This window comes from Lynx rufus, unplaced genomic scaffold (assembly GCF_022079265.1).
Source record: "Lynx rufus isolate CCGP_SWC_20201006 ecotype Redwood Valley unplaced genomic scaffold, mLynRuf1.p SCAF_2, whole genome shotgun sequence".
Lineage (NCBI taxonomy): Eukaryota > Metazoa > Chordata > Mammalia > Carnivora > Felidae > Lynx > Lynx rufus.
This window is the reverse complement of record NW_025814834.1, coordinates 164406263-164428605: the sequence shown is the minus strand read 5'-3', so window position 1 is coordinate 164428605 and position 22343 is coordinate 164406263. Positions and strand designations below refer to the sequence as shown.

Genomic DNA, 22343 nt, shown 5'->3' with positions numbered 1-22343 from the left:
AAAGGAAAAAGTAAAACTGTCTCTTTAAGAGACAACATGATCATCTATACAGAAAATCCTAAGGAATCTATAAAAAAAAATTATACGTAATTTTAGAAAGTGCACATATAATTTTAGAAAAATTATATGTAGTTTAGAAAGTGCACAGAATTCAGGATTAATATACAAAACTCAACTGTGTTTCCATGTATTAGCAATTGATAAATGAAAATATTCTTTATATGTTTAAAGATTTATAAGACACACAATCTAAAACCATGAAATATTCAGGGTTCAGCTTAACAAATATATGCAAGTCCTGTGGTATGTAAATATAAAATATGAAAACTTAGAGAAGATCTAAGTAAGTAGAGAAATATACCACATTACAAACTAATTATTAAGATGTCACCTCTCCCTAAGGTGGCTTACAGCTTCAGCATAATCCTAATCAAAATCTCGGAAGGCATTTCTATGGAAATTAAGAAACTGATTCTAAAATGTATTATCAAAATGGAAAAGAACTGAAATAAGTTAAATAATTTTTTGAAACAGAATAAAGTTCTAGAACTTAACAGTACTTGATTACAAGTCTTACCATAAAGCCTGTCAAGACACTGTGGTATTAGCATAAGGATATATTAATCAATAGAAAAGAAAAGTTAAGGAAAATTCTACACAATAATATATTATCCATTGATTTTCAATAAAGGTGCCAATTTAATGAGAAAGAAACAGTCTTTTCAACAAATCACACTGGAACTGTAAATTCATATGGATGAAAAAAGGAACTTCAACATTTACCTTATGACATACTCTGAAATTAACTCGAAATAGATCATAGACTTAAATATTATAGTTAAAACTATAAAAATTCTAAAAGAAAGCAGAGGAAAAATCTTCACAGCCTTTGGATGTAGAAAATTTCTTAGTTCAGAAAAAGTACAAAACCCAAAAGAAAAAAAAATGATAAACTGGACTTCATCAAAATTAAAACCTTATGTTCTTCTAAAGAAATCATTAATCCTCAGACAAAGAAGATATAATAGATTATCAATAGAGATAGATATCTGAGAAGTACTCATATCCCCAAAATAGAAAAGGTCTCATAACTTAAGACAAATAGTTCAATTTAAAAATAGACAAAAAATATGAACACTTGGCAGATATATAAATGGTTAATGAGCAGTTGAAAAGATGCTCAACAACATGAGGCATTAAGGAAATGTAAATAAAACCATAAGGACGTACTACAACACGATCCCAAGAATGGCTAATGTTAAAAAGGCTGACAATAGAAAATGTTGGTAATGACGTGCAGCAACTGATTCACTCATGTTACTAGAAGCAAACAGCTTGGTAAATTCTTAAACAGTTAAATGTACATTTATTTATCACTGTATGTCCACAAATTCTACTCTTAGGTATGTAACTCAATAGAACGATAATGTATGTCTACACAAAGACTGTATTTGAAAGATCATGGCAGTTTTATTCATAATAGTCAAAAACTACGAGCAATTTGAGGTGCCTAGGTGGTTCACTCGGTTAAGCATCCGACTCTTGATTTCGGGTCAGGTCATGATCTCGTGGTTAGTGAGTTTGAGTCCTGCATCAGGCTCTGCACCTTAGTGCTTGGGATTCTCTCTCTCTCACTCTCTCTCTGCCCCTCCCCTGCTTGCTCTCTCTCTCTCTCAAGATAAATAAATAAACTTAAAAAAACAAAAAAAAACTAGAAGCAACTCAAATGTATATCAACAAGTGATTGGATAAACAAATTGAGGTATATACATACAATAGACTTACTCAACAATAAAAAAAAAAAAAACTACTGATATAAACAACATGGATGAACCTCAGAAAACATACTAAGCAAGGGAAGGCTAAAGCAAAAGAAATCAAAATTGCAAATGTGTAATTCCATGTAAATAAAATTCTAGAAGAGACTAATCTATATTGACAAAAAGCAGATCATTGGTTGTGTAGAACTAGTAGTAGGGATTGACTGCCAGAAAAGGGGCTTAAAAGGTAATTTCTGAATATTGAAAATGTTCTACATTTTGATTGTGGTAGTGATTACACAAATGTGTGTGTGTGTGTGTGTATGTCAAAACCTACTGAATGATACACTTAAAATGGATGCATATAGGGCACCTGGGTGGCTAAGTCAGTTGGGCATCTGACTTTGGCTCAGGTCATGATCTTGCGGTTCGTGGGTTCGAGCCCCGTATCAGGCTCTGTGCTGACACCTCAGAGCCTGGAGCCTGCTTCAGATTCTGTGTCTCCCTCTCTCTCTCTCTGCCCCTCCCCCACTTATGCTCTCTCTCTCTCTCTCTCTCTCTCTCAAAAATAAACATTAAAAAAATTAATTAAAAAAATGATGCATACATTGTTTGTAAATTATACTCCAATAAGGTTAATGCAAAATAAAAATACAGATGATGTACTATATCAAGATAATCTTATTAACATATACACATTTATTCATTTATGTATCTATGTATCAACAAGTGAATGAATAAACAAATTGAGGTATATACATGTATAAATACACATACATATATACACACTGGTATACTACACACACACACACATATATATATTTCTCTCAAGATAATAATTGCGTTGAAGAGCACTACCCAATACAACTTTTTCAATGATGAAAATTTCCTATATGCTGCACTATATGATGGCCACTAGCTGCATACAGTTATTGAACGCTTACTAAAATGTGGCTAAAGTGACTGTAGAACATGATTTTTAATTTTATTTAATTTTGGTTAATTAAAATTTAAATAGCCATAGGTGACTAAGGCTTCAACACTGGACAGAATGGCCCTTAACAAAGACTGAGAAAAGATTTCTTTACATGTTTTTTGGCATATTACTCTTTCTTCCACTTACAATAGTTAATTATAGAAATGGGGAGGGGCACCTGGGTAGCTCAGTCGGTTGAGCGTCCGACTTCAGCTCAGGTCATGATCTCACAGCTTGTGAGTTCGAGCCCCGCATCAGGCTCTGTGCTGACAGCTCGGAGCCTGGAGCCTGCTTCAGATTCTGTGCCTCCCTCTCTCTCTGCCCCAACCCACTCGCATTCTGTGTCTGTCTCTCTCAAAAATAAATAAACATTAAAAAAAAAAAAAGAAAAAGGGGGAATACAGATGGGCTGATGGTAGAGAACTGTATAATATGGGGAAGATACTTAGAAGTGAGTAAGGGAAGAAACAGAGAAGAAATTTAAAAAAATGATTAAAATGGTGTTTACATGGAGAGATAAAAGAATGTGTAGCCAGCAAACCATAGGAGCAACAGATCATATGAGACTTAAAGGTCTTTTTTGACCGTTTTAAACAGTTTCATAGACATAAAGATTACCCACCATATACGATGTTTCCTTAAGTAAAAAACCATAATCATTCCCATTAAGGTCTATATCCTAGTCTATGTAGATTCCATCTTCTAAAAGGCTGTAAATATATTAAACTATGATACACAATAGGACATAATGGGTGTATCTCTGACCAAAGAGTCAGGGAACTAAGATTCGGTGCAACTAATCCAACTGATTGTCAATTAATATCTCATCTAATATCTCTGGTTACCAATTTCTTTGTTGATTAAATGAGAGGGCCCCATAATAATTTAAATGCTAGGATCCAACAACAGTAGTACAAAAAGGCTTTTGCTAGGTGCAGAATAATATTTTAATAACAGCTTATCCTACAAATGCCATTCAGTAAACTGTCTACCCCATTATGAGCATTTTTAAAAAATTATGAGAATTGAATATAAACCAGTAAGTCCAACACTATGTAAAAGATTAGGAAAAGCTCCATTGATAAACATTCCAAATTTCTCCACAGTAGTTTATTCATGACAACCAATGGGCTCATTACACTAAAGAAAGAATCCCATATCGACAATCCACAATACTATGTCACTTTCAGACTATCTTTAAAGCTTAACAAGAAAAAAATTCACACATACACACACACACACCCCAGAATAAAATTATAGTTACATAGAAGGTATTAACTCAGTTGCAGCTTGAGATTGACACAAAGAGATGTATCTTTGTGCTTCAGAGCACCTGAGTCATTGTTACGTTAGAATACGTGAAGAGAATGGTACTCTTGAAGTCCAGCAGGATACTATAAGAAAAAATGAAACAATGTTTCACATATAAAAAAGAAAACATTTTTACCAATCACTTTAAGAGAAAAATATGCTTGAATTTATTACTTTCACTTGAGAGTACATTCAGCTTTATAATGAACATAAGCCTCACTGAAACTGTAATTCCATTCTTCCCAATACTTTTTTTTTCCTGTGACAATATATGACAGATGGCATTCACTTAACTCTTACTCAAGAAAACATTACAATGCAAGTTAATGAACATGACATTAATATAGAGATAAATTTAAGTTTGCACTCATTTATTAAGCAAATTTTGGCACTGACAATAACTTGAAATACACATCAAGAGTTTGAGACACTAAAGTTTAGAATTATTCTAACAGATCAAGAAATAGGAATGGAACTTTTAATTAATTATCTAATTCCTTGTTCCAGACTTCCCTGGATTTCAGTATGCTAAAAATTAAATGTTTACCTCAAGATTCTGCCATCATATACAGATTAAAACACTTTCTTTTTGCTTTTATTTCTAAGAAATGTTCAAGAATTAGCTTGTTTTAATGATCTACTCATCTGGAAATATAGTTTCTTTCTGGAATTCTTTGTTGTTAAAATCTGATACTTTGGTTAATTCTTATTAGCTGTTTAGAATATTATAGTAAATTCCATGAAGACAACCAGTAGTCAAAATACAGAGTCAAGGTAAATAATAAAGCAGAACATGGTTAATACAGATGTAAGGGTGTTTATTTAAAACTTGGGAAGTATACGGTTTATGTTACACTTTTTATAGTGTCATAACAAACTCTACATACTGAATAAGACAAAATCTCACTGCCTCAAAATAGATGACATGACATCTGGAGGCCTAGAAGCCCTAGACCTATTTACTTAATTCCACAAATGGAAACTAACCAAACTGCTCTTTGAAAGGTAAGGCAGGATAGCCTTATACCTTTATTTCCCTTTCAAATAATATGGTTTTTGAATAAACATAATTGGTTTGTTTAATAAATTATCCACCTACCAATTTTCTTGTCAGTTCAACAATGTGGTTTCTTTAAAATTTACAGCATTCTTTTGTTCCAAACTCTGGCCCCTTTTTCTTTCATTGAGTTTTTGATGAATCACCCAAAAACATGTTCTATACTATTGTTCTACCAATGGCAGGCAACCACAAGGCAACAATCAATACCTCCTTTTCAACTCCATCTTTATTTTATCTGGTCCAATGAAAAAGCTGCAATATCTATACTAAACCAAACAATGATATATTTTTGTGTACTTGCTCAGAAAAAAGAGCAGTCATTTAAAATTTCCAGAATATTTCTAATGTTCTCTTTGAAGTTGGTTATTAACAGTTATTTTGTTCAGGCATAACTTTGTGAGTAACTTATAAAACTGACACTCATGAATGGTAATTTTAAAACTACCAATAACATTCAGATGTTTAAGAATATTATTGTAGTCATAAGATGAAATATTATGGTCATTAAAAATAATCAGATTATGTAAGTAACACCAAAAAATGTACAAACAAAATTCAGAAAAGAGGACTCAGTACAATTAATTTGTTAAAAATAAAAAATAAAAGGTAAATTATACATCACATTCACACAGAAAACTATAGAAGAAAAACCTTCAAAATATCAACAGTGATTAACCCTGAATGGTTATTTTCACTTTTTATGCTTTCTATAGATAGTAGTTTTTCTGTCATAGATACAATGCTTTATAAAGAAGAAAATAATAAATGGGTATTTCCATAAAAGAACTACAGCCTATAAAAAGAAAGGGTACTAAAAATCCCCAAGAATACTCAGATTTCAGTTACACAGAAAAATTAATCTGTACTGGGTATCAGATAACACCCTATCAGGGAAATAAAGTGTCCCATTGTTCTTAGAGCTTCTGCTAAGAAGAATCAATTCAAGGAGGCCACCATCTAAGAGAAAGAATAAACAGACTGTTAACTGTTTGGGGTTATATACCTCAAAATTAAAGGCTAGGTTCTATTTTTCCAATGTAGAAATTATGGACATGACGGTACATTACAAACGTACCTATGCATTACTGCATAAATAAGAAGGGAAGAAAGACCTGGAATACAACACAAAAAAAATGTTATTTAACAAGTGCAATTTTTAATAAACAAATTTGAATAAAACATATCAAAATGCTTATGTGACTATAAATTATCTGAAGTGTCAATTTGCTTCTTCAGCACAATATCTGGAGAAAACATACATAACAGGTATATAACAAATGCAATGTAAATAAGTATCTGTCTGTAGCATTCAAACACTTTCATATGCTCATATCTGTCATATAAATATCTCATGATATCTCATACATATTGATAACAATCTGAAAGAAGCTAAGTGTGATAATCGTTTTGAACATAATACATAATTTTAGGTAATAACATTTGGAGATAATTTAATGAGAAGAGATAATATAAATTTGGAGATAATATAAATAATGAGAAGATTTTTTAAAAAAGGAATATGTTTTTGAAAAGTATAACAATGTGTAGGCCAGTAAAAGGGACAAGTTAGTAAAAGTTTATCAGAAAAGAGTAGTAATCATTTTTCTGCAATTACTTGGTCAAAAAAAACCAATACTTATATTGATTTTATCTACTCTTCATATAATATTGACTTTAAAAAATCCTGACTAACAGGCCACTGGCCTTCTTCTATATATCACTTATTCATTGAATCCTGAGTTACTAAACAGAGACATGTTGCATGAAAAGACAAAGGACAACCATGCTCAACAATAAGAAAACAACCCAATTAAAAAATGAACAGGGGTGCCTGGGTGGCTCTGTCAGTTAAGGGTCCGACTCGTGGTTTCAGCTCAGGTCATGATCTCACGGCTCATGAGTTCGAGCCCCGCATCGAGCTCTGTGCCGATGGTGTGGAGCCTGCTTGGGATTCTGTCTCCCTCCCTCTGCCCTCCCCCACTCACTCTGTCTCTGTCTCTCTCAAAATAAATAAACTTAAAAAAAAATGAACAAAAGATCTGAACAGGCATCTCACCAAAGAAGATATACAGACGGCAACCAAGCTTATGAAAAGATGTTGCACATCATATCTAAAACATTGAGATAGGACTACACACTCATTGGAATGGCTAAACTCCAAAAACCTGATAATACCCAAAGTGGCAAGGATATGAAGCAACAGGAACTTTCATTCATTGCTGGAAGGAATGCAAAATGGTACATGAATTCTGGAAGACAGTCTGGCAATTTCCTACAAAGCTAAGCACAGTCTTACTATGTGATCTAGAAATGGCGCTCCTAGGTTAACACCCAATTAGTTGAAAATTTAGGTCCACACAAAAACCTGAACACAAATTACAGCTTCATTCAAAACTGCCAATAACTGGAAGCAACAAAGTTGTCCTTCAAAAAGTAAATGGATAAAATGGTACATACATCTATACTATAGAATATTATTTAGAAATAAAAACAAATGAGTTATCAAGGCACAAAAAGACATGGAGGAACCTTAAAAGCATATTGCTTAGTGAAAAAAGCCAATCTGAAAAAGCTACCTATGACTTCGATTATATGACATTTTGGGAAAGGCAAAACTACAGGAACAGGAAGACTGGTGACTGCCAGGCCTCAGGGGAAGCAGATAAGGAATGAATAAGTAGAGCTCGGAGGATTTTTAGGGCAGTAAAACTGTTCATTATGATACCGTAATGGTGGATACATGACATTAGGCATTTGTCAAAGATAAATCCTTTTAAAAGGATATCTTGATGATGACACTGATTTAGAGGGTGAGATTTAAAGAAATCCAGGAAAGCACTTAGAAAGTTATTACAATGTTAATAGTAATAACAGTAATACTCATTTTTACTGTGTACTTTTTAGTACCAGATACTTTGTGTGTATTATCTCATTTAAACCTTAGTAGGTCCTATTATCACAAACACATTATAAATGAGAAAATAAGGCACAGTAAGATTAAGCATCTCAAAGTTACATGAGCAAAGATATGGAGATAAAGAGCATGGCCCCATAAGGGACTTTACATAGTTCAGAATTACAGTGGTTTGGGTGGCAAAGATTGAATGGCAAGAGAAGTTGAAGGCTACAGTTAAACACCTTCTACATTATGGTAACAAGGATTTCTTTTTGATAATAAACTACAAATACCATGTGCTTCTCCCATTTATATTTTTCTCCCCTATGAAATACTATACATCCACTTATTCAACATAATTTATGGAGTACCTAATATGTGCCAGTAATTTTGTTAGGTTCTGTTTATACAATGATAACCTAAACGGCCCTGATCATGTCATCATGGAGTTCAGAGCCAAAATTCATTTGCTCCCTTAAACTTACTAGACAAAATCATCTGGGTCCAATCAAAAAGTACATTCCAGTATACCATTTACTATTTGCAAATATTCATTCATTTACTTATTCCTTCCACAAATATTTATTTAATAAGAATCTATCACGTACCAAGTACTATTTTGGGTTGTTAGTAATAACAACAACGAATAAAACAAAGCTCCCTGACTTCTTGAAAATAACATTCTATTGAGAAGGCAGGGAAGACTATAAACAAATATATAATAAATTCTGATAATGACAAATGTTATTAAAAAATCGAACAAGAAAACAGTGTTAGCAATGGTGTTTGTAGATAGAGTAGTTAGGAAGGGCCTCTGAGAGGTGTGACCTCTGAGCAGAGTCCTACAGGAAGCAAGTAACCCCTAGTCAGGTATCAAGGAAACTGTTCCAGGCTCTGAGAAAAGCAAATGTGTATGTATATCTGTAGTTTTAAAATATTTACGTTCCCACTGATAAAAAGCTTTTGCAGATAGAGCAGAGATTTTATGTCATATACCCTTTCATTCGTTCAGCAAGTGTTTGCTTCATCTGCTCTATACATGGCACAATAAAAAAGCAATCATTAGATGAAAAATGGAAGGTTTCAATCTCGGATCGCCTAAAATCTGAATAAAAGAGAAAAACACTATGGGAAGAATGCTATATTCTCTCTACCCACTTCCCAGTCCCTCCTTTACACAACAGACAATAAAAAGAGCATTTGGCTATTATTCATGGTGTCCAAATCTGTGCTTGTTGATCTTTACTAGGTTTTTCAGGATGGTTCCAAATTCACTTTGTGTGACATCTATCTTGATCCTCAATTTAGGAAATATGCTCACTATTCCTTGAGAGAAAGTAGGAACCGAACCGTACTGACCGAACCAGTGTAACTGTGATGAGTGCCTGAATTAGAGCCTGGGAGTCCTAGCTAGGAGACTGTGGCAGTGGCCAAAAGCAGGCCAAGGAAAGGGTGCCAGACAGGGGCAAGTGCTTTCTAACAGCACAATCGGGTGGTACCTCTGGATCTTACCTTCACTAAGATTCCGACCCGACAGGTTTAACTGGCCGCTCTTCCTCGCTGCCTTTAAAAGACCCTGGGGTACGGAGGCACCGCAGTCTCTCCTCTCAGCTCTGAAACCCACTCGGGGATCCCGCTCGGCCACTCCCTTCAGGCGCGACATGTTCAAACCCTCAAGTCTAGAGGCAGAGCCCCGCGCGTGACGCTTAAAGGTGGCGCCCGCGTGTCACCCCGCCCCTGTCGAGAGCGCGCGCTCCGCGCGCTGTGCTCGTGGCCTTGAGCTGGGCCTTAGCTCTCGCCGGCGCGGCCCCGATGTCGTCACCGCCAGCGCCTGGGCCGGAGGGTAGAGGAGCCCTTCCCGTTGCCGGTGCCGGCCCTGTGTCTTGGAATTACTTTGCTCAAGTAAGTGCGCTTAACGGACTGAAGAGGGACTTTGGGCTTTATTGTTTGTACTGTTACTGCGACTCCAACCTACTCTTCTGGGCTCCCGCCTTGGCCAGGGTGTCGGGGAAGGATAACCTTCTCTCCTCGCCTGGCCTGAACGTGGGCCTTGACCAAAACTTGAGACCTGGGCGCGGTCTGCAGCCTCTCTGGATCCTAGCCTGTGTTTGTCGTTTGTAGTGGTGGCGCCGGACATCCGTCTGGAGTAGAAGATAAAACAGATTTCTGTTCTTCGCGCATATACCGCGATTCCTAGAATTCGTGCAGCTTGCCTGTTGTTGTATTTAGTTTATAGCCCAGCATAGGAGGTAGCGTGAAATGGAAGGGCTGGCATCAGACAAGGAAAAAGAAAGATCAATGATAAATGTTCTCTCTACTGGACAGTTTACGGAGATAAGTGGAGGCGCAAACTTTAGTGTATTGAAAACAGCTTGGACTTTGAAGCGCAGGAGATGTGATTTCTAATGGAGCTGCTTCTGTAGCTTACCAGCTGGGTAACTAACTGTAGGCAGTTTGACCGTTTTTAAAGTTTACTCCTTTTTCATTAATTTAGGGATAATTCCTCTCTCGTTCGTTTTTTTAAATAATTAAGTGAAGATAGAACTTTAAATATTGAGTGTTTGGTGAGGAAAGGGACTCCAGGATAGAAGATAAAAATTTTATTCAATAAGTCGGTTTTCCTGGATAGTTTTTCCCTGAAATGTACACCTGTATTGATTGAGTCAACAAATAATAAGGAAGTCATCATCTTCAGTCCTGTGCTGGGTGCTAGACTTTTCTTTTGGCTGAAGTGATTTTGTTCTAAAATGCATGCACCTAACCGGGAAATCTCCAAACCCTCCATCAACTCGGCTGCGAACCAGCAGAATTTTGAAAAGTGCGATGACGGCCCACTGACAAATTCTGCAGCCAGAGTCCAGGTTCTTGCTACCTGTAAAATTCGGTTTTTAACCCCCTCTCGCTCTGTATTCTTCTTAGTTCTTTGGAGTCCTTTACACTGAAAGTGAGTAACAGCTAGGTACCAGTAGTTACACTACCAACGAAGGAGAGTGGGTATTAATGCAAGGATCGTAATGAGCCTCCTCCGCAGCCCAAGTTTATCTTGACAGTAATGATGATTGTCACCCTACTAAGTGCCAGTCACAGTGCTAATAATATCTCCTTTGCTCTTATTTAGCACAATAACTATTTTTGCAGGTGAAGAAATTGAGGCTAAAAGGGATTAAGAAACTTACTGGAGGTCACAAGTTTCTGTAAGTGGTATGGTCAAGAAGGTGAACCTAGTTCTCTCTCCAAAATCTTTCTTGTTTATCATTATGACTTGCCTTGTGGCTTTTATTTCATCATTTTCAACACCTTTATCCTAGAACCATTTTAAGGGACACTTCAGTTATGTTTTAAAGGAGGCTTTTTATATTAGAGAAAACACTTTCTCTTTCATAGGATTTAACAGCCTTTGGGGGTGAATTACTCAAGTATAAAAGTTTACAGTAACCACCTCTCCCTACCATAGATTCTTTTTTTTCAATATTTTTTAAAAGAATGGGCAAGGTATAATATTTTCATTTATTGTGCTTCTATGTGAAGTTAAATATTTCATTATTGACATATAATTATAATAAACATTGCTGCACTTTGTATAAGAAGAGCATAATTCTGCTTAATGGCAAAGTAATTCTGAAAACTCCAAGTGACCATATACTTGTGGTAAACTTCAATAGATATAAACTGACAGAGGTAAACATTTTACTACTATGTATCTATAGTAAACTGTATATTGTACTGTGTACCAAGTGCAGATTAAGTAAGTGAGGGTGAAAATTATTACCTCACACAGAAAAGTTACATATTTTATCTCAAATTGGTAGAAACTGAAAGCTTATCAACTTGAATTGAGCTCCGTTATGAGAGAGTATAGTTTTATATACATACATATATGTATGTATGTGTTTATATTCATGGGACTTAGCAATTTATAGCAGTTGTATTACTTTTGGAAGAATGCATTACAAACAAAAAAGCCAATCCTTTTTCAACTTGAGCATTTCAGCAAAAGCATTTACTTTAAAAAAAAATGGATTTTTAAAATAATATGAAATGGATGTCTCCTGTGCAGGGGCAGGCATCTACTGAATAATTACCTTTTGAAACAGAATTTGCCAGGCTGCACTTATTATATTCATCTTAATAAGGTAATGGAAAGTTTCTCTCTTCTATTTTGTTTGCCAGATGAAAAAAAAAAAAAAAAAAAGAAAGTGATTATCTTCTTTGCCAAATGAAAAAAGAAAGTGAAGAAACAAAAAATATAGGAGCCTAAGAATTACATCAGCCAGAGATGCCTAAGTGGTTCAGTTGGTTAAGCGTCTAACTCCTGATTTTGGCTCAGGTCATGATTTCATGTTCTGTGGGATTGAGCCCAGCATGTGGCTCTGTACTGAACGTAGGGCCTCCTTAGGATTCTCTCTCCTTTTCCCCTGCCCCTCCCCTGCTTGTGCACACATGCACAGTTGCTCTCTCTCTTCTCTCTCTCCCTCTCAAAATAAACGGATAAACTTTATTAAAAAAGTACACCAGCCAAAAATGCTGTTATGTTTCATAACAGAAAGTAAACTATTATCAAAGTAAGATAGAGTGGCATGTCTCTACCATTAAAATTTAATAAGACATTTTCAGACATATCCATATTACTCTTAAGAACATTGCTACATGTTAGATTTTTTTCTTTTTTTTTTACCTATATCTATGTCTCTATACCTATTATCTCTATCTATTATCTATCTATCATCTATTATCTACGTACATATGTATGTATGTATGTATGTATCTATCCATCTGTTTATCTAATCCATCAAACTAGAGATAAAGAGAAAGCTGAAAACTAATGCAGGCAAGGTTTCTATGTTTAAATCTTGAAGAGAATTCCTTTTTCTTCGCAAAATCTGTCTGTGCTTTTAAGGCCTTCAACCAACTGGATGAAGCCCACACACATTGCAGAAGGTAAAGTGCTTCACTCAAAAATCTACTGATTTGAATGTTAATTACAACTTAAAAAAATATTTTTACAGCAACATCTAGAGTATTATTTTATCAAACAGCTGAGCACTATAGCCAAGCCAAGTTGACCCATAAATTAACCATTATAGGAGACACTGAATTTTTAATCAGGAGAGAGACAAGGTAAGTTTTTTCTTCCAGAAGTTAACTTTGGGGATGAACCCAGGGAAGAAAGAGCATGTATGAAGACGGGAGGTATCTCCCTAGGAAGATGATGCATGAATACAGATGAGAGATGACACTGGATTGTTCCTGTTTTGATCAAGAGGACTATCTAGGAGTTTGAAGGATGTAAAGGAGGCAAGATTAACAAGAGTGGGTGAGGATTACATATTTGATGTAGAAGGTAACAAAAGGAAGGCATCAAGAATAACCACTATCCTTCCATAGTTAATTTGATTTTAAAATGGAAGCCTTTCTACTTTTTTTCTTTACATTTTTTTTTGAATATATGAAATTTATTATCAAATTGGTTTCCATACAATGCCCAGTGCTCATCCCAACAGGTGCCCTCCTCAATACCCATCACCCACCCTCCCCTCCCTCCCACCCCCCATCAGCCCTCAGTTTGTTCTCAGGTTTTTTTTTTGTTTTTTTTTTTTTTTAATTTTTTTTTTCAACGTTTATTTATTTTTGGGACAGAAAGAGACAGAGCATGAACAGGAGAGGGGCAGAGAGAGAGGGAGACACAGAATCGGAAACAGGCTCCAGGCTCTGAGCCATCAGCCCAGAGCCCGACACGGGGCTCGAACTCACGGACCGGACCGCGAGATCGTGACCTGGCTGAAGTCGGACGCTTAACCGACTGCGCCACCCAGGCGCCCCTGTTCTCAGGTTTTAAGAGTCTCTTATGCTTTGGCTGTCTCCCACTCTAACCTGTTTTTTTTTTTTTTTTTTTTTTCCTTCCCCTCCCCCATGGGTTCCTGTTAAGTTTTTCAGGATCCACCTAAGAGTGAACACATATGGTATCTGTCTTTCTCTGTATGGCTTATTTCACTTAGCATCACACTCTCCAGTTCCATCCACGTTCCTACAAAGGGCCATATTTCATTCTTTCACATTGCCACGTAGTACTCCATTGTGTATATAAACCACAATTTCTTTATCCATTCATCAGTTGATGGACATTTAGGGTCTTTCCATAATTTGGCTATTGTTGAGAGTGCTGCTATAAACATTGGGGTACAAGTGCCCCTATGCATCAGTACTCCTGTATCCCTTGGGTAAATTCCTAGGAGTGCTACTGCTGGGTCATAGGGTAGGTCTATTTTTAATTTTTTGAGGAACCTCCACACTGTTTTCCAGAGTGGCTGCACCAGTTTGCATTCCCACCAACAGTGCAAGAGGGTTCCTGTTTGTCCTCATCCTCCAGCATCTATAGTCTCCTGATTTGTTCATTTTGGCCACTCTGACTTGTTAGATTTTTTTCAAAGCTGAAAGGTACAGTAGGTAAGATGGATTTACTGAGGCAAAAGAGAAACAGTAGTAAAGGAAAATGGCATTAATTTCTGCAAAATTTTTAAGCACATTTGTTTAAAAAATATTACCAACTAAGAGCAAAGTGAATTTGCTTTTCAGACATTTCTAGGAAGGATGTGTGTGTGTGTGTGTGTGTGTGTGTGTGTGTGTGTGTTTGTAAATTAAGAGATTTAGATGTAGCCTACTTTGAATTAGTATTGTTTATCTTTCAGAATATTGCCTAATCAGTGAGAACTGCTATCTTATTGTAAAGTTATTGAGAGAGCATTTCGCTTTTTAACACTGTTGTTATTGATTGGAATTGTTGAACCTAACATATATTGCTTATTAAATGTTTTCTTAAGTTGAATTTTTTACATTTTAATATACTTACTACTCAAATTTTTTCTATGTTTGTCCCTTCCTCTGTCAGTAAGTTATTTTATTTTATGTTTTTAAAGTCTTTATTTATTTATTTTGAGAAAGAGAGAGAGGCAGAGAGGGGGGAGAGAGAGAATCCCAAGCAGGCTCCACACTGTAAGCACTGAGCCCGATGTGGGGCTCAATCTCACTAGCCATGAGATCTTGACCTGAGCCAAATCAAGAGTCAGACACTTAACCTACTGAGCAACCCAGGTGCCCCGTCAGTAAGTTATTTTAAATGATCAAAATTGAGAGCAAATTATATAGGACACGTCTTTCAGTTTTCTTTAAAAATTTCATTTTGCAGTTTCACGTTTGTTTTCCATTTATGCCTATAACTACCAACTTTTAAACATTCTATACTATTTCATTGAAGACAGTACATATTTTGCATTTTTATTCATAGTTTTAAATCTGGATTTGAATTGTATTTTGTTGTAATAACAACAAAATTTTTGGTAATTTTTTCTGATGGAGAGAGTGCATTTTATTTTAGGAAATTCATTTGTATGTTCCCTGTGCTTTTTCACTTTTGAGTCATAAAGCAGTGAGCTTGTTCTAGGTAGTTTAATATTTGATTCAAGTGTTGGGTCTTATATTTCTCTCTACTTTCAATACAAGAGAATTTTGGTCCACCAGCTTTAGGAAACTATCATTTTCATCTTTTATTTATTTTTTTTTAATTTTTTTTTAACGTTTATTTATTTTTGAGACAGAGAGAGACACAGCATGAACGGGGGAGGGGCAGAGAGAGAGGGAGACACAGAATCGGAAGCAGGCTCCAGGCTCTGAGCCATCAGCCCAGAGCCCGACGCCGGGCTCGAACTCGCGGACCGCGAGATCGTGACCTGAGCCGAAGTCGGACGCTCAACCGACTGAGCCACCCAGGCGCCCCTCCATCTTTTAAAAAGGCTTTTACATGCTAGTGTTTTTCCTGTGAAGAAAAGTGGAGGAACTAATTAAAAAATACATTTTTTAAAATCCTAATTACTATTAGTTTTATTTTTTGGTTTATTTACTTTCTATTGAAAAAAAGCTGAATGGGTGGTTATAAAGCAGTCTTCTTCTGTCATTAAATAAAAGGCACTATGGTATTGTTTATTGTTTTTTCTAAAATCAGCTGAGATTGTTTCCCATTATTCCCAGTGATTCCTACTCCTAACCTTTGAGAGCTATTTTCTTGCTCATTTTTCCAAGATTAATGTTTCTCTGACTGAAAATATTAATTTTATAGGGTTTAGGAATTTGTCTGCTTTAAAGTAGTAAAGTAATACAGAGAGAAAATTAGGGCACCAAATCCTAGAGTGTGCTTTATAATATCATTCTATCTTTATATTAATACATACAAAAGCACTAGTAAATAAATCTGTTTAAATATGGTTGGTTTTTTTTCCCAATGTTTATTTTGGAAAGAGAGACCAGAGTGTGGCAGGGGAGGGGTAGAGAGAGAGGGAGACACAGAATATGAAGCAGCCTCTAGGCTCTGAGCGGTCAGCCCAGAGCCTGACCTGGGGCTTAAACCCACGAACCATGAGATCATGACCGGAGCCGAAGTCGGACGCTTAACCAACTGAGCCACCCAGGCCCAACCCCTAAAAATTGGTTTTAGTAAAAATCCACTGTTTTAAAATTTGACTTTATATCACCCCTGCTGACAATTTTGTTCCGTTGAATTCAGCTTGCAGCTTCATTTGCTCAATACTTTAAGAAAAAAAAAAGAAGTAAAATTACATGATTATACATGGCGTATATTGTTCTATATGAACGGTTTTTATAAAGTTTTAATAAGACAAGATATATGGTCACTGAGACTTTTTTCTTAGTGTCAACTTAAGTTGATAAGAAATATAAGGATGATTTGATAGTTTGTTGATAATCACAATCAATAGATTTTTATTTAAAAATTTGATACTCAGATTTCAAGACAGAATATTTATACTCACAACTGAAATTAAGATAAACACTAGTTTAACTTTAAGAACCTTTAAGACTGTCCACAATTTTTTCCCCATCGGTTTTTTTTCCCCATCATTTAAAATATCACAGTTACGTATACTTCAATAATTTGAAAGGTACCATCATTGGGATATTCAAATACTAGTGAACATTTAAATACCTGGTCCTGGGGTGCCTAGGTGACTCAGCCAGTTAAGCATCTGACTCTTGATTTCGGCTCAGGTCACAATCTCATGGATCACGAGATTGAGCCCTGTGTTGGGATGTGTGCTAACAGCACAGAGCCTAATTGGGTTTCTCTCTTTCCCTCTCTCTCTGTCCCTCTCCCACTTGAGCTCTTTCTCTCTCTCAAAATAAGTAAATAAACTTTTTGAAAAAATAAATACATACCTATGTACATACATACATATCTGGTCCCTACAAGGCAAATCTGTGAACCCAGCTTTGTTCTTCATCATTCTGGAGATACATGTTTTGCCCTCATTACTGAATTTACATAGTTAATACGGCTTTGATTATTTTCCATTTTAGAGAGACTGACCTTTTTTGTTTTTAATTCATTTCCAAGAAAGTTACTTTTCCACCATCTCTTCTATCCAAAATAATTATTTGATCAACATCTCTGTGTTTTTAGACCTTAATGTGAGCTAATTGCAGTTCATAGTTACAGTTTCAAGTGACTGGAATGGCATTTGGGAAAAAGCATTATGGTCTTTAGCTTATCGTTTGTCAGGAATTCAGATGGTCTCATGTACTTAGTAATATTTTCCTTTTTTTTTTTTCTGTGCTTTGGTCATTTGATGGTCTGTTGCTCTAACCCATGTCATAGTACTTTTAAGATTAATCAAGCATATATGCAATTGCTTGTGTCTTTTAAAAATAAGAATACTAATACTCTTGCTCTAAAAATGTAGAAAAGTAATTGAAGCCTTCCTAGAAAGATTTTTCCATGAAACATTTGCATTTTACCAAAAAAGGGATGCTTTGTTTAGCCATTATCAATTATTTGTGCATGCTGTTTGTATTAGGATCAAAATGAGTATGAAAATTTGAAATCTGTTGGTGTCGTTTTTCTGTTGTAGCAACCTCTTAAAGAAGAAAGGACACCTAGTAATTAGTTTTACATGTTTACTACCAAAATATTTTCACGTTTGACAATAATGCTCTGAGGGAAGACATTGAAAAGATAAGGTGAACACAGACTTTCCTATAATGATAGATACCATTCATTGAGTGCCTATGTTCTGGACACTATGCTAGGTGATTCATATTCATATTATTTTTAATTTTAAAAACTCTGGTACTTTTGTCCTCATTTTTCACATAAGGGAATTAGGGCTCACATGGCTAATTATAGGCAGCCCCTATTATAAAGGTTGAGAACATGCACAGAGGAGTGGAATGGGGGACTTGGACTTTTTAACACTTAAATAGTTTTAGTATTTAACATTTGGCATTTATTACTTTATAATTTTTAAATAGGCCAAAAACAAAACCTATGTTAAAATGTGAAGTCTTGGGGCAGCTGGGTGGCTCAGTCGGTTTAGCATCTGACTTTGGCTCAGGTCATGATCTCACAGTTCATGGGTTGAAGCCCCACATCGGGCTCTGTGCTAACAGTGTGGAGTCTGCTTGGGATTCTCTCTCCCTCCCTGTCTCTTGCCCCTCCCCCATCAGTGCTCTTTCTCTCTCTCAAAAACAAACAAACTTAAAGTGAGATCTTAAGAAACTCTTCTATATATATTAGCTTTTCTGATTAATATCTTTCATGTGAATGATGTCTAAGGCACAGTACTAGCCTAAAATATAGTGATAGTGTAAATAAAATGGAACCCAGTTGAGGTAACTATTCATTTTTGAAAATGGAAGATTTTTAATTTGTAGAGTAAGGATAATAATAGAAGTTAATATTTTCTTTTCTAAGCATTTGTATTAGTATTTTCATCCTCATAACAACCCACTCTTATCCTTATTTTTCAGATGAGGAATGTGAAGCATAAAGTAGTGAGCCAAAGGTCACAATTCCCTTCATTGGTGGTAGAGCCCCTTTAGTTTAACTCTAGGTCTGCATTCATAATCACCTTAAGTGTTGCCAGGATTAAAAGGCGTTATAAAAGCATTCCAATGTAGGTCCTCTTTTTACTGAGTTGAACACACTTTCTTTTTTTCCCAGTTTTATCAGACCTTAGAAATAATTTTCCTTCATAAACAGAAAATTTTATACCATAGGAAAAAAATAAGTGCTCAAATGGTGCAGATGCCTAATTCCTTGATTAAGGATAACTTTAATATTAAAATGCTTGAAACTGCTTACTTAGAATAAAGATACGTGTAACTCTACTGAATTTTTTTAACGATTGTGAAGCAGCCCCTCAAATGGCCTTTTCCCAGTTGAAACTCCAAAAGAACCTTCTATAACATAGAGGATAGTATTGAGTTGTATCTGGAGCTTCTCCATCCAAGTATTTATGTTGACCCTCTTCAATCCAAAAAGCCAAACAAATCTGTAGAAGTAAGTTGTGATTTTCCAAGTAATACATATGCATTATGGCTGTGAATACTGTGCATATGTATATATAGGCAACAGCATTTTAATGCTCCAACTACTACTTTTTTCCTCTATGTTAATATTCAGGGTATTAATAGACCCTGTACTGTCCAATTGAAAAACATAGATATTCCTGCTACTGGTAGACAGTACAAATTAATACAAAACTAGTATTTGGAAATAAATTTAAGTAGACTTTTTTTCTGTCCTAGTATGTGTGTCCATTCATCCATCTATCTGTTGGTCGCATAATGCTAACTATCCTTTAGCTTCTTCTCTTCATTTAGATGGAGAAGAAGAAAGGGGAGCGTGAGATTTACAATTTTGAATTAAAATAGATATTAATATTTATAGAATTATCTAATTTATAGAATTAGAAATATAATTCTCTAATTGTAAATTAGAAATTCAAATTAAGGGGCATCTATGGCTGGCTCAGTTGGTGGAGTGTGCAGCTCTTGGTCTCAGGGTTGTGAGTTTGAGCCCCACATTGGGTGTAGATTTTATTTTTTAAAAAACCTTAAAAAACCTTTTTTTAATGAAATTCAAATTAAGATAGATCTGCAGATAAGTTTTTTTTAAGTTGAGGATCTGTAAGCAGCAGTTTATTTCCTATTTTTTCTTACTACTTTCTATAGCCATAGAGAAAAAAATATATAGCCAAATACTTGGAAAGTTTATCTCAACCAGATTTCCTTGTAAATCTAACAAGTACATTCCTGTCTTCATTCAGCAAGCCTTTGCTGAGTGGATTATGTGAGTGAGGCATTTGTGAAGTTTCTAGCACATAAATGATACTTCCTAAATTTTGTCAAATACTGACTTTCTTCTAGTATATTGTTGGGCATCAGGAAACACAAAGACAAATACATTGTCTTCCCTGTCCTCAAAAAGTGTTATTTGGGGGCGCCTGGGTGGCGCAGTCGGTTAAGCGTCCGACTTCAGCCAGGTCACGATCTCGCGGTCCGTGAGTTCAAGCCCCGCGTCAGGCTCTGGGCTGATGGCTCGGAGCCTGGAGCCTGTTTCCGATTCTGTGTCTCCCTCTCTCTCTGCCCCTCCCCCGTTCATGCTCTGCCTCTCTCTGTCCCAAAATAAATAAACGTTGAAAAAAAAATTTAAAAAAAAAAAGTGTTATTTGCTAGAGAGAAATTGCTGCTTAACAACTAATTTGATTAAAACTCTGTTGCTTTTGCAGATTCGCAAAATTGTGTCAATTTGGAGGCCTTTTCTATTAGTGTGCACAAGCGTATCTTAACAATAACAGGTGACTTGCTTGACTTATCCAACTGGGAACATGGTATCCAGTGGGTAGAGTGATAATACATACCTGTGCCTATTCTATCTTTTAATTGAAGAAATTCCAGCTGAAATTATGAGATTTGTTTTTTGCATTGGAAATATCTTTATAAGTATTCTTTTCCTAGTCTTATTCAGATATAATTGGCACACAGCACTGTATAAGTTTAAGGTGTACAGCATAATGATTTGCTCTAAATGTATTGTGAATTATCACAATAAGTTTTGCTAATACCCATCATCTCATATAGATAATAGAAAGGAAAAAATGTATTTTTTTTAAATAGTCATTTTGTTTTACATCTCTAGTGCTTATTTATCTTATAACTGGAAATTTGTACCTGTTGACCACTTTCTTCCAATTCCCCCTACCCTCACCCCTACATCTAGTAACCACAGATCTGATCTCTTTTTCTATGAGTTTGGGCAGTAGAGGGGAGAGGTTAGATTTCACATATAAGTGAAATTGTACCATATTTGTCTTTGTCTGACTTATTTCAGGGACCATAATGCCCTAAAGTCCCACCCATGTTGTCAGAAATGAACAGATTTCCTTGTTTTTTATGGCTGAATGATAATACAATTGTGTATATATATATACACATACATATACATACCACAACTTCTTTATTTATTCGTCAGTGGACACTTCGGTTTTTTCTATGTCTTGGATATTACAAATAATGCTGCAGTGAACATGGGGTTTATATATCTCTTCAACGTAGTGTTTTTGTTTCCTTCAGATACAGTCTCAGAAGTGAGATTGTTGGATTATATGTAGTTCTATTTTTAATATTTGAGAGACCTCTATACTGTTTTCCTTACTAGCTGTACCAATTTACAGTACCAACAGTGCTCAAAGGTTCCCTTTTCTCCACACCCTCCCCAGCATTTGTTGTCTCTTCTCTTTTTGATGCTAGCCATTCTGATAGGTGTGAGGTGATATTATAGTTTTGATTTACAATTCCCTAATCGATTATTAGTGACACTGAGCATCACTTCATATAACTGTTAAACAAATGTCTATTTAGGTCCTTTGCCCATTTTTAAATTGGATTTGTTTGTTTGTTTGTTTGTTTATTTATTTATTTATTTATTTTTGCTCTTGAGTTGTAGGAGTTCCTTGTATATTTTGGATACTAACCCCTTATCAGATCTATGGGTTGGCAAAAATATTTTTCCCATTCTGTACTTACATTCATTTTGTTGATGGTTTCCTTTGCTATGCAGAAGCTTCTTAGCTCGATGTAGTCCCACTCATTTGTTCTTGATTTTGTTGTTTGTGCTTTTGGTGTCCAAAAAATTATTGCCAAGTCCCATGTCAAGGAGCTTTTTCCCTGTTGTTGTTGTGTGTGGGGGGGGGGGAGGGTTGTTTGTTTGTTTGTTTTGTTTTGTTTTTTGCCTAGAAGTTTTATAGTTTCAGGGTTTTAATCCATTTGAGTTAATTTTTGTGAGTGGTGTAAGATAGAGATCTAGTTTCATTCTTTTAAACACGAGATCTTTGTAGAAGCTTTAAATTGGAAAGTACTAAAGCTTGTTCATTATGACTAAGAAGCTTGGTATTATTTCTGAAGATTTGTGTAAAGTATTACTTTCTAATATTCTTTTACAGAATATCAACATATTCCTGCCAATATCTTAGCAGTGTGATAATGGCTGTTCCC

General features: G+C 35.5%; 2 protein-coding genes across 3 annotated transcripts in view; one reads left to right on the top strand and one right to left on the bottom strand.

The window, feature by feature from the left end:
• The window catches only part of LRRC40 (leucine rich repeat containing 40), a 48601-nt gene extending 38935 nt beyond the window's left edge, over window positions 1-9666 (bottom strand). Inside the window, exon 1 of the mRNA XM_047085350.1 lies at window positions 9516-9666. Coding sequence (XP_046941306.1) covers window positions 9516-9666 — 151 coding nt within the window. The remainder of the gene's footprint in view (window positions 1-9515) is intronic.
• A 156-nt stretch (window positions 9667-9822) lies between these two features.
• SRSF11 (serine and arginine rich splicing factor 11) overlaps window positions 9823-22343 on the top strand; it is a 43842-nt gene continuing 31321 nt past the window's right edge. The window contains exon 1 of one of the 2 annotated variants that reach the window (XM_047082481.1): window positions 9823-9905. The gene's annotated coding sequence lies outside the window, so the exon portion shown is untranslated. The remainder of the gene's footprint in view (window positions 9906-22343) is intronic. The other variant, XM_047082482.1, reaches the window with a different exon arrangement.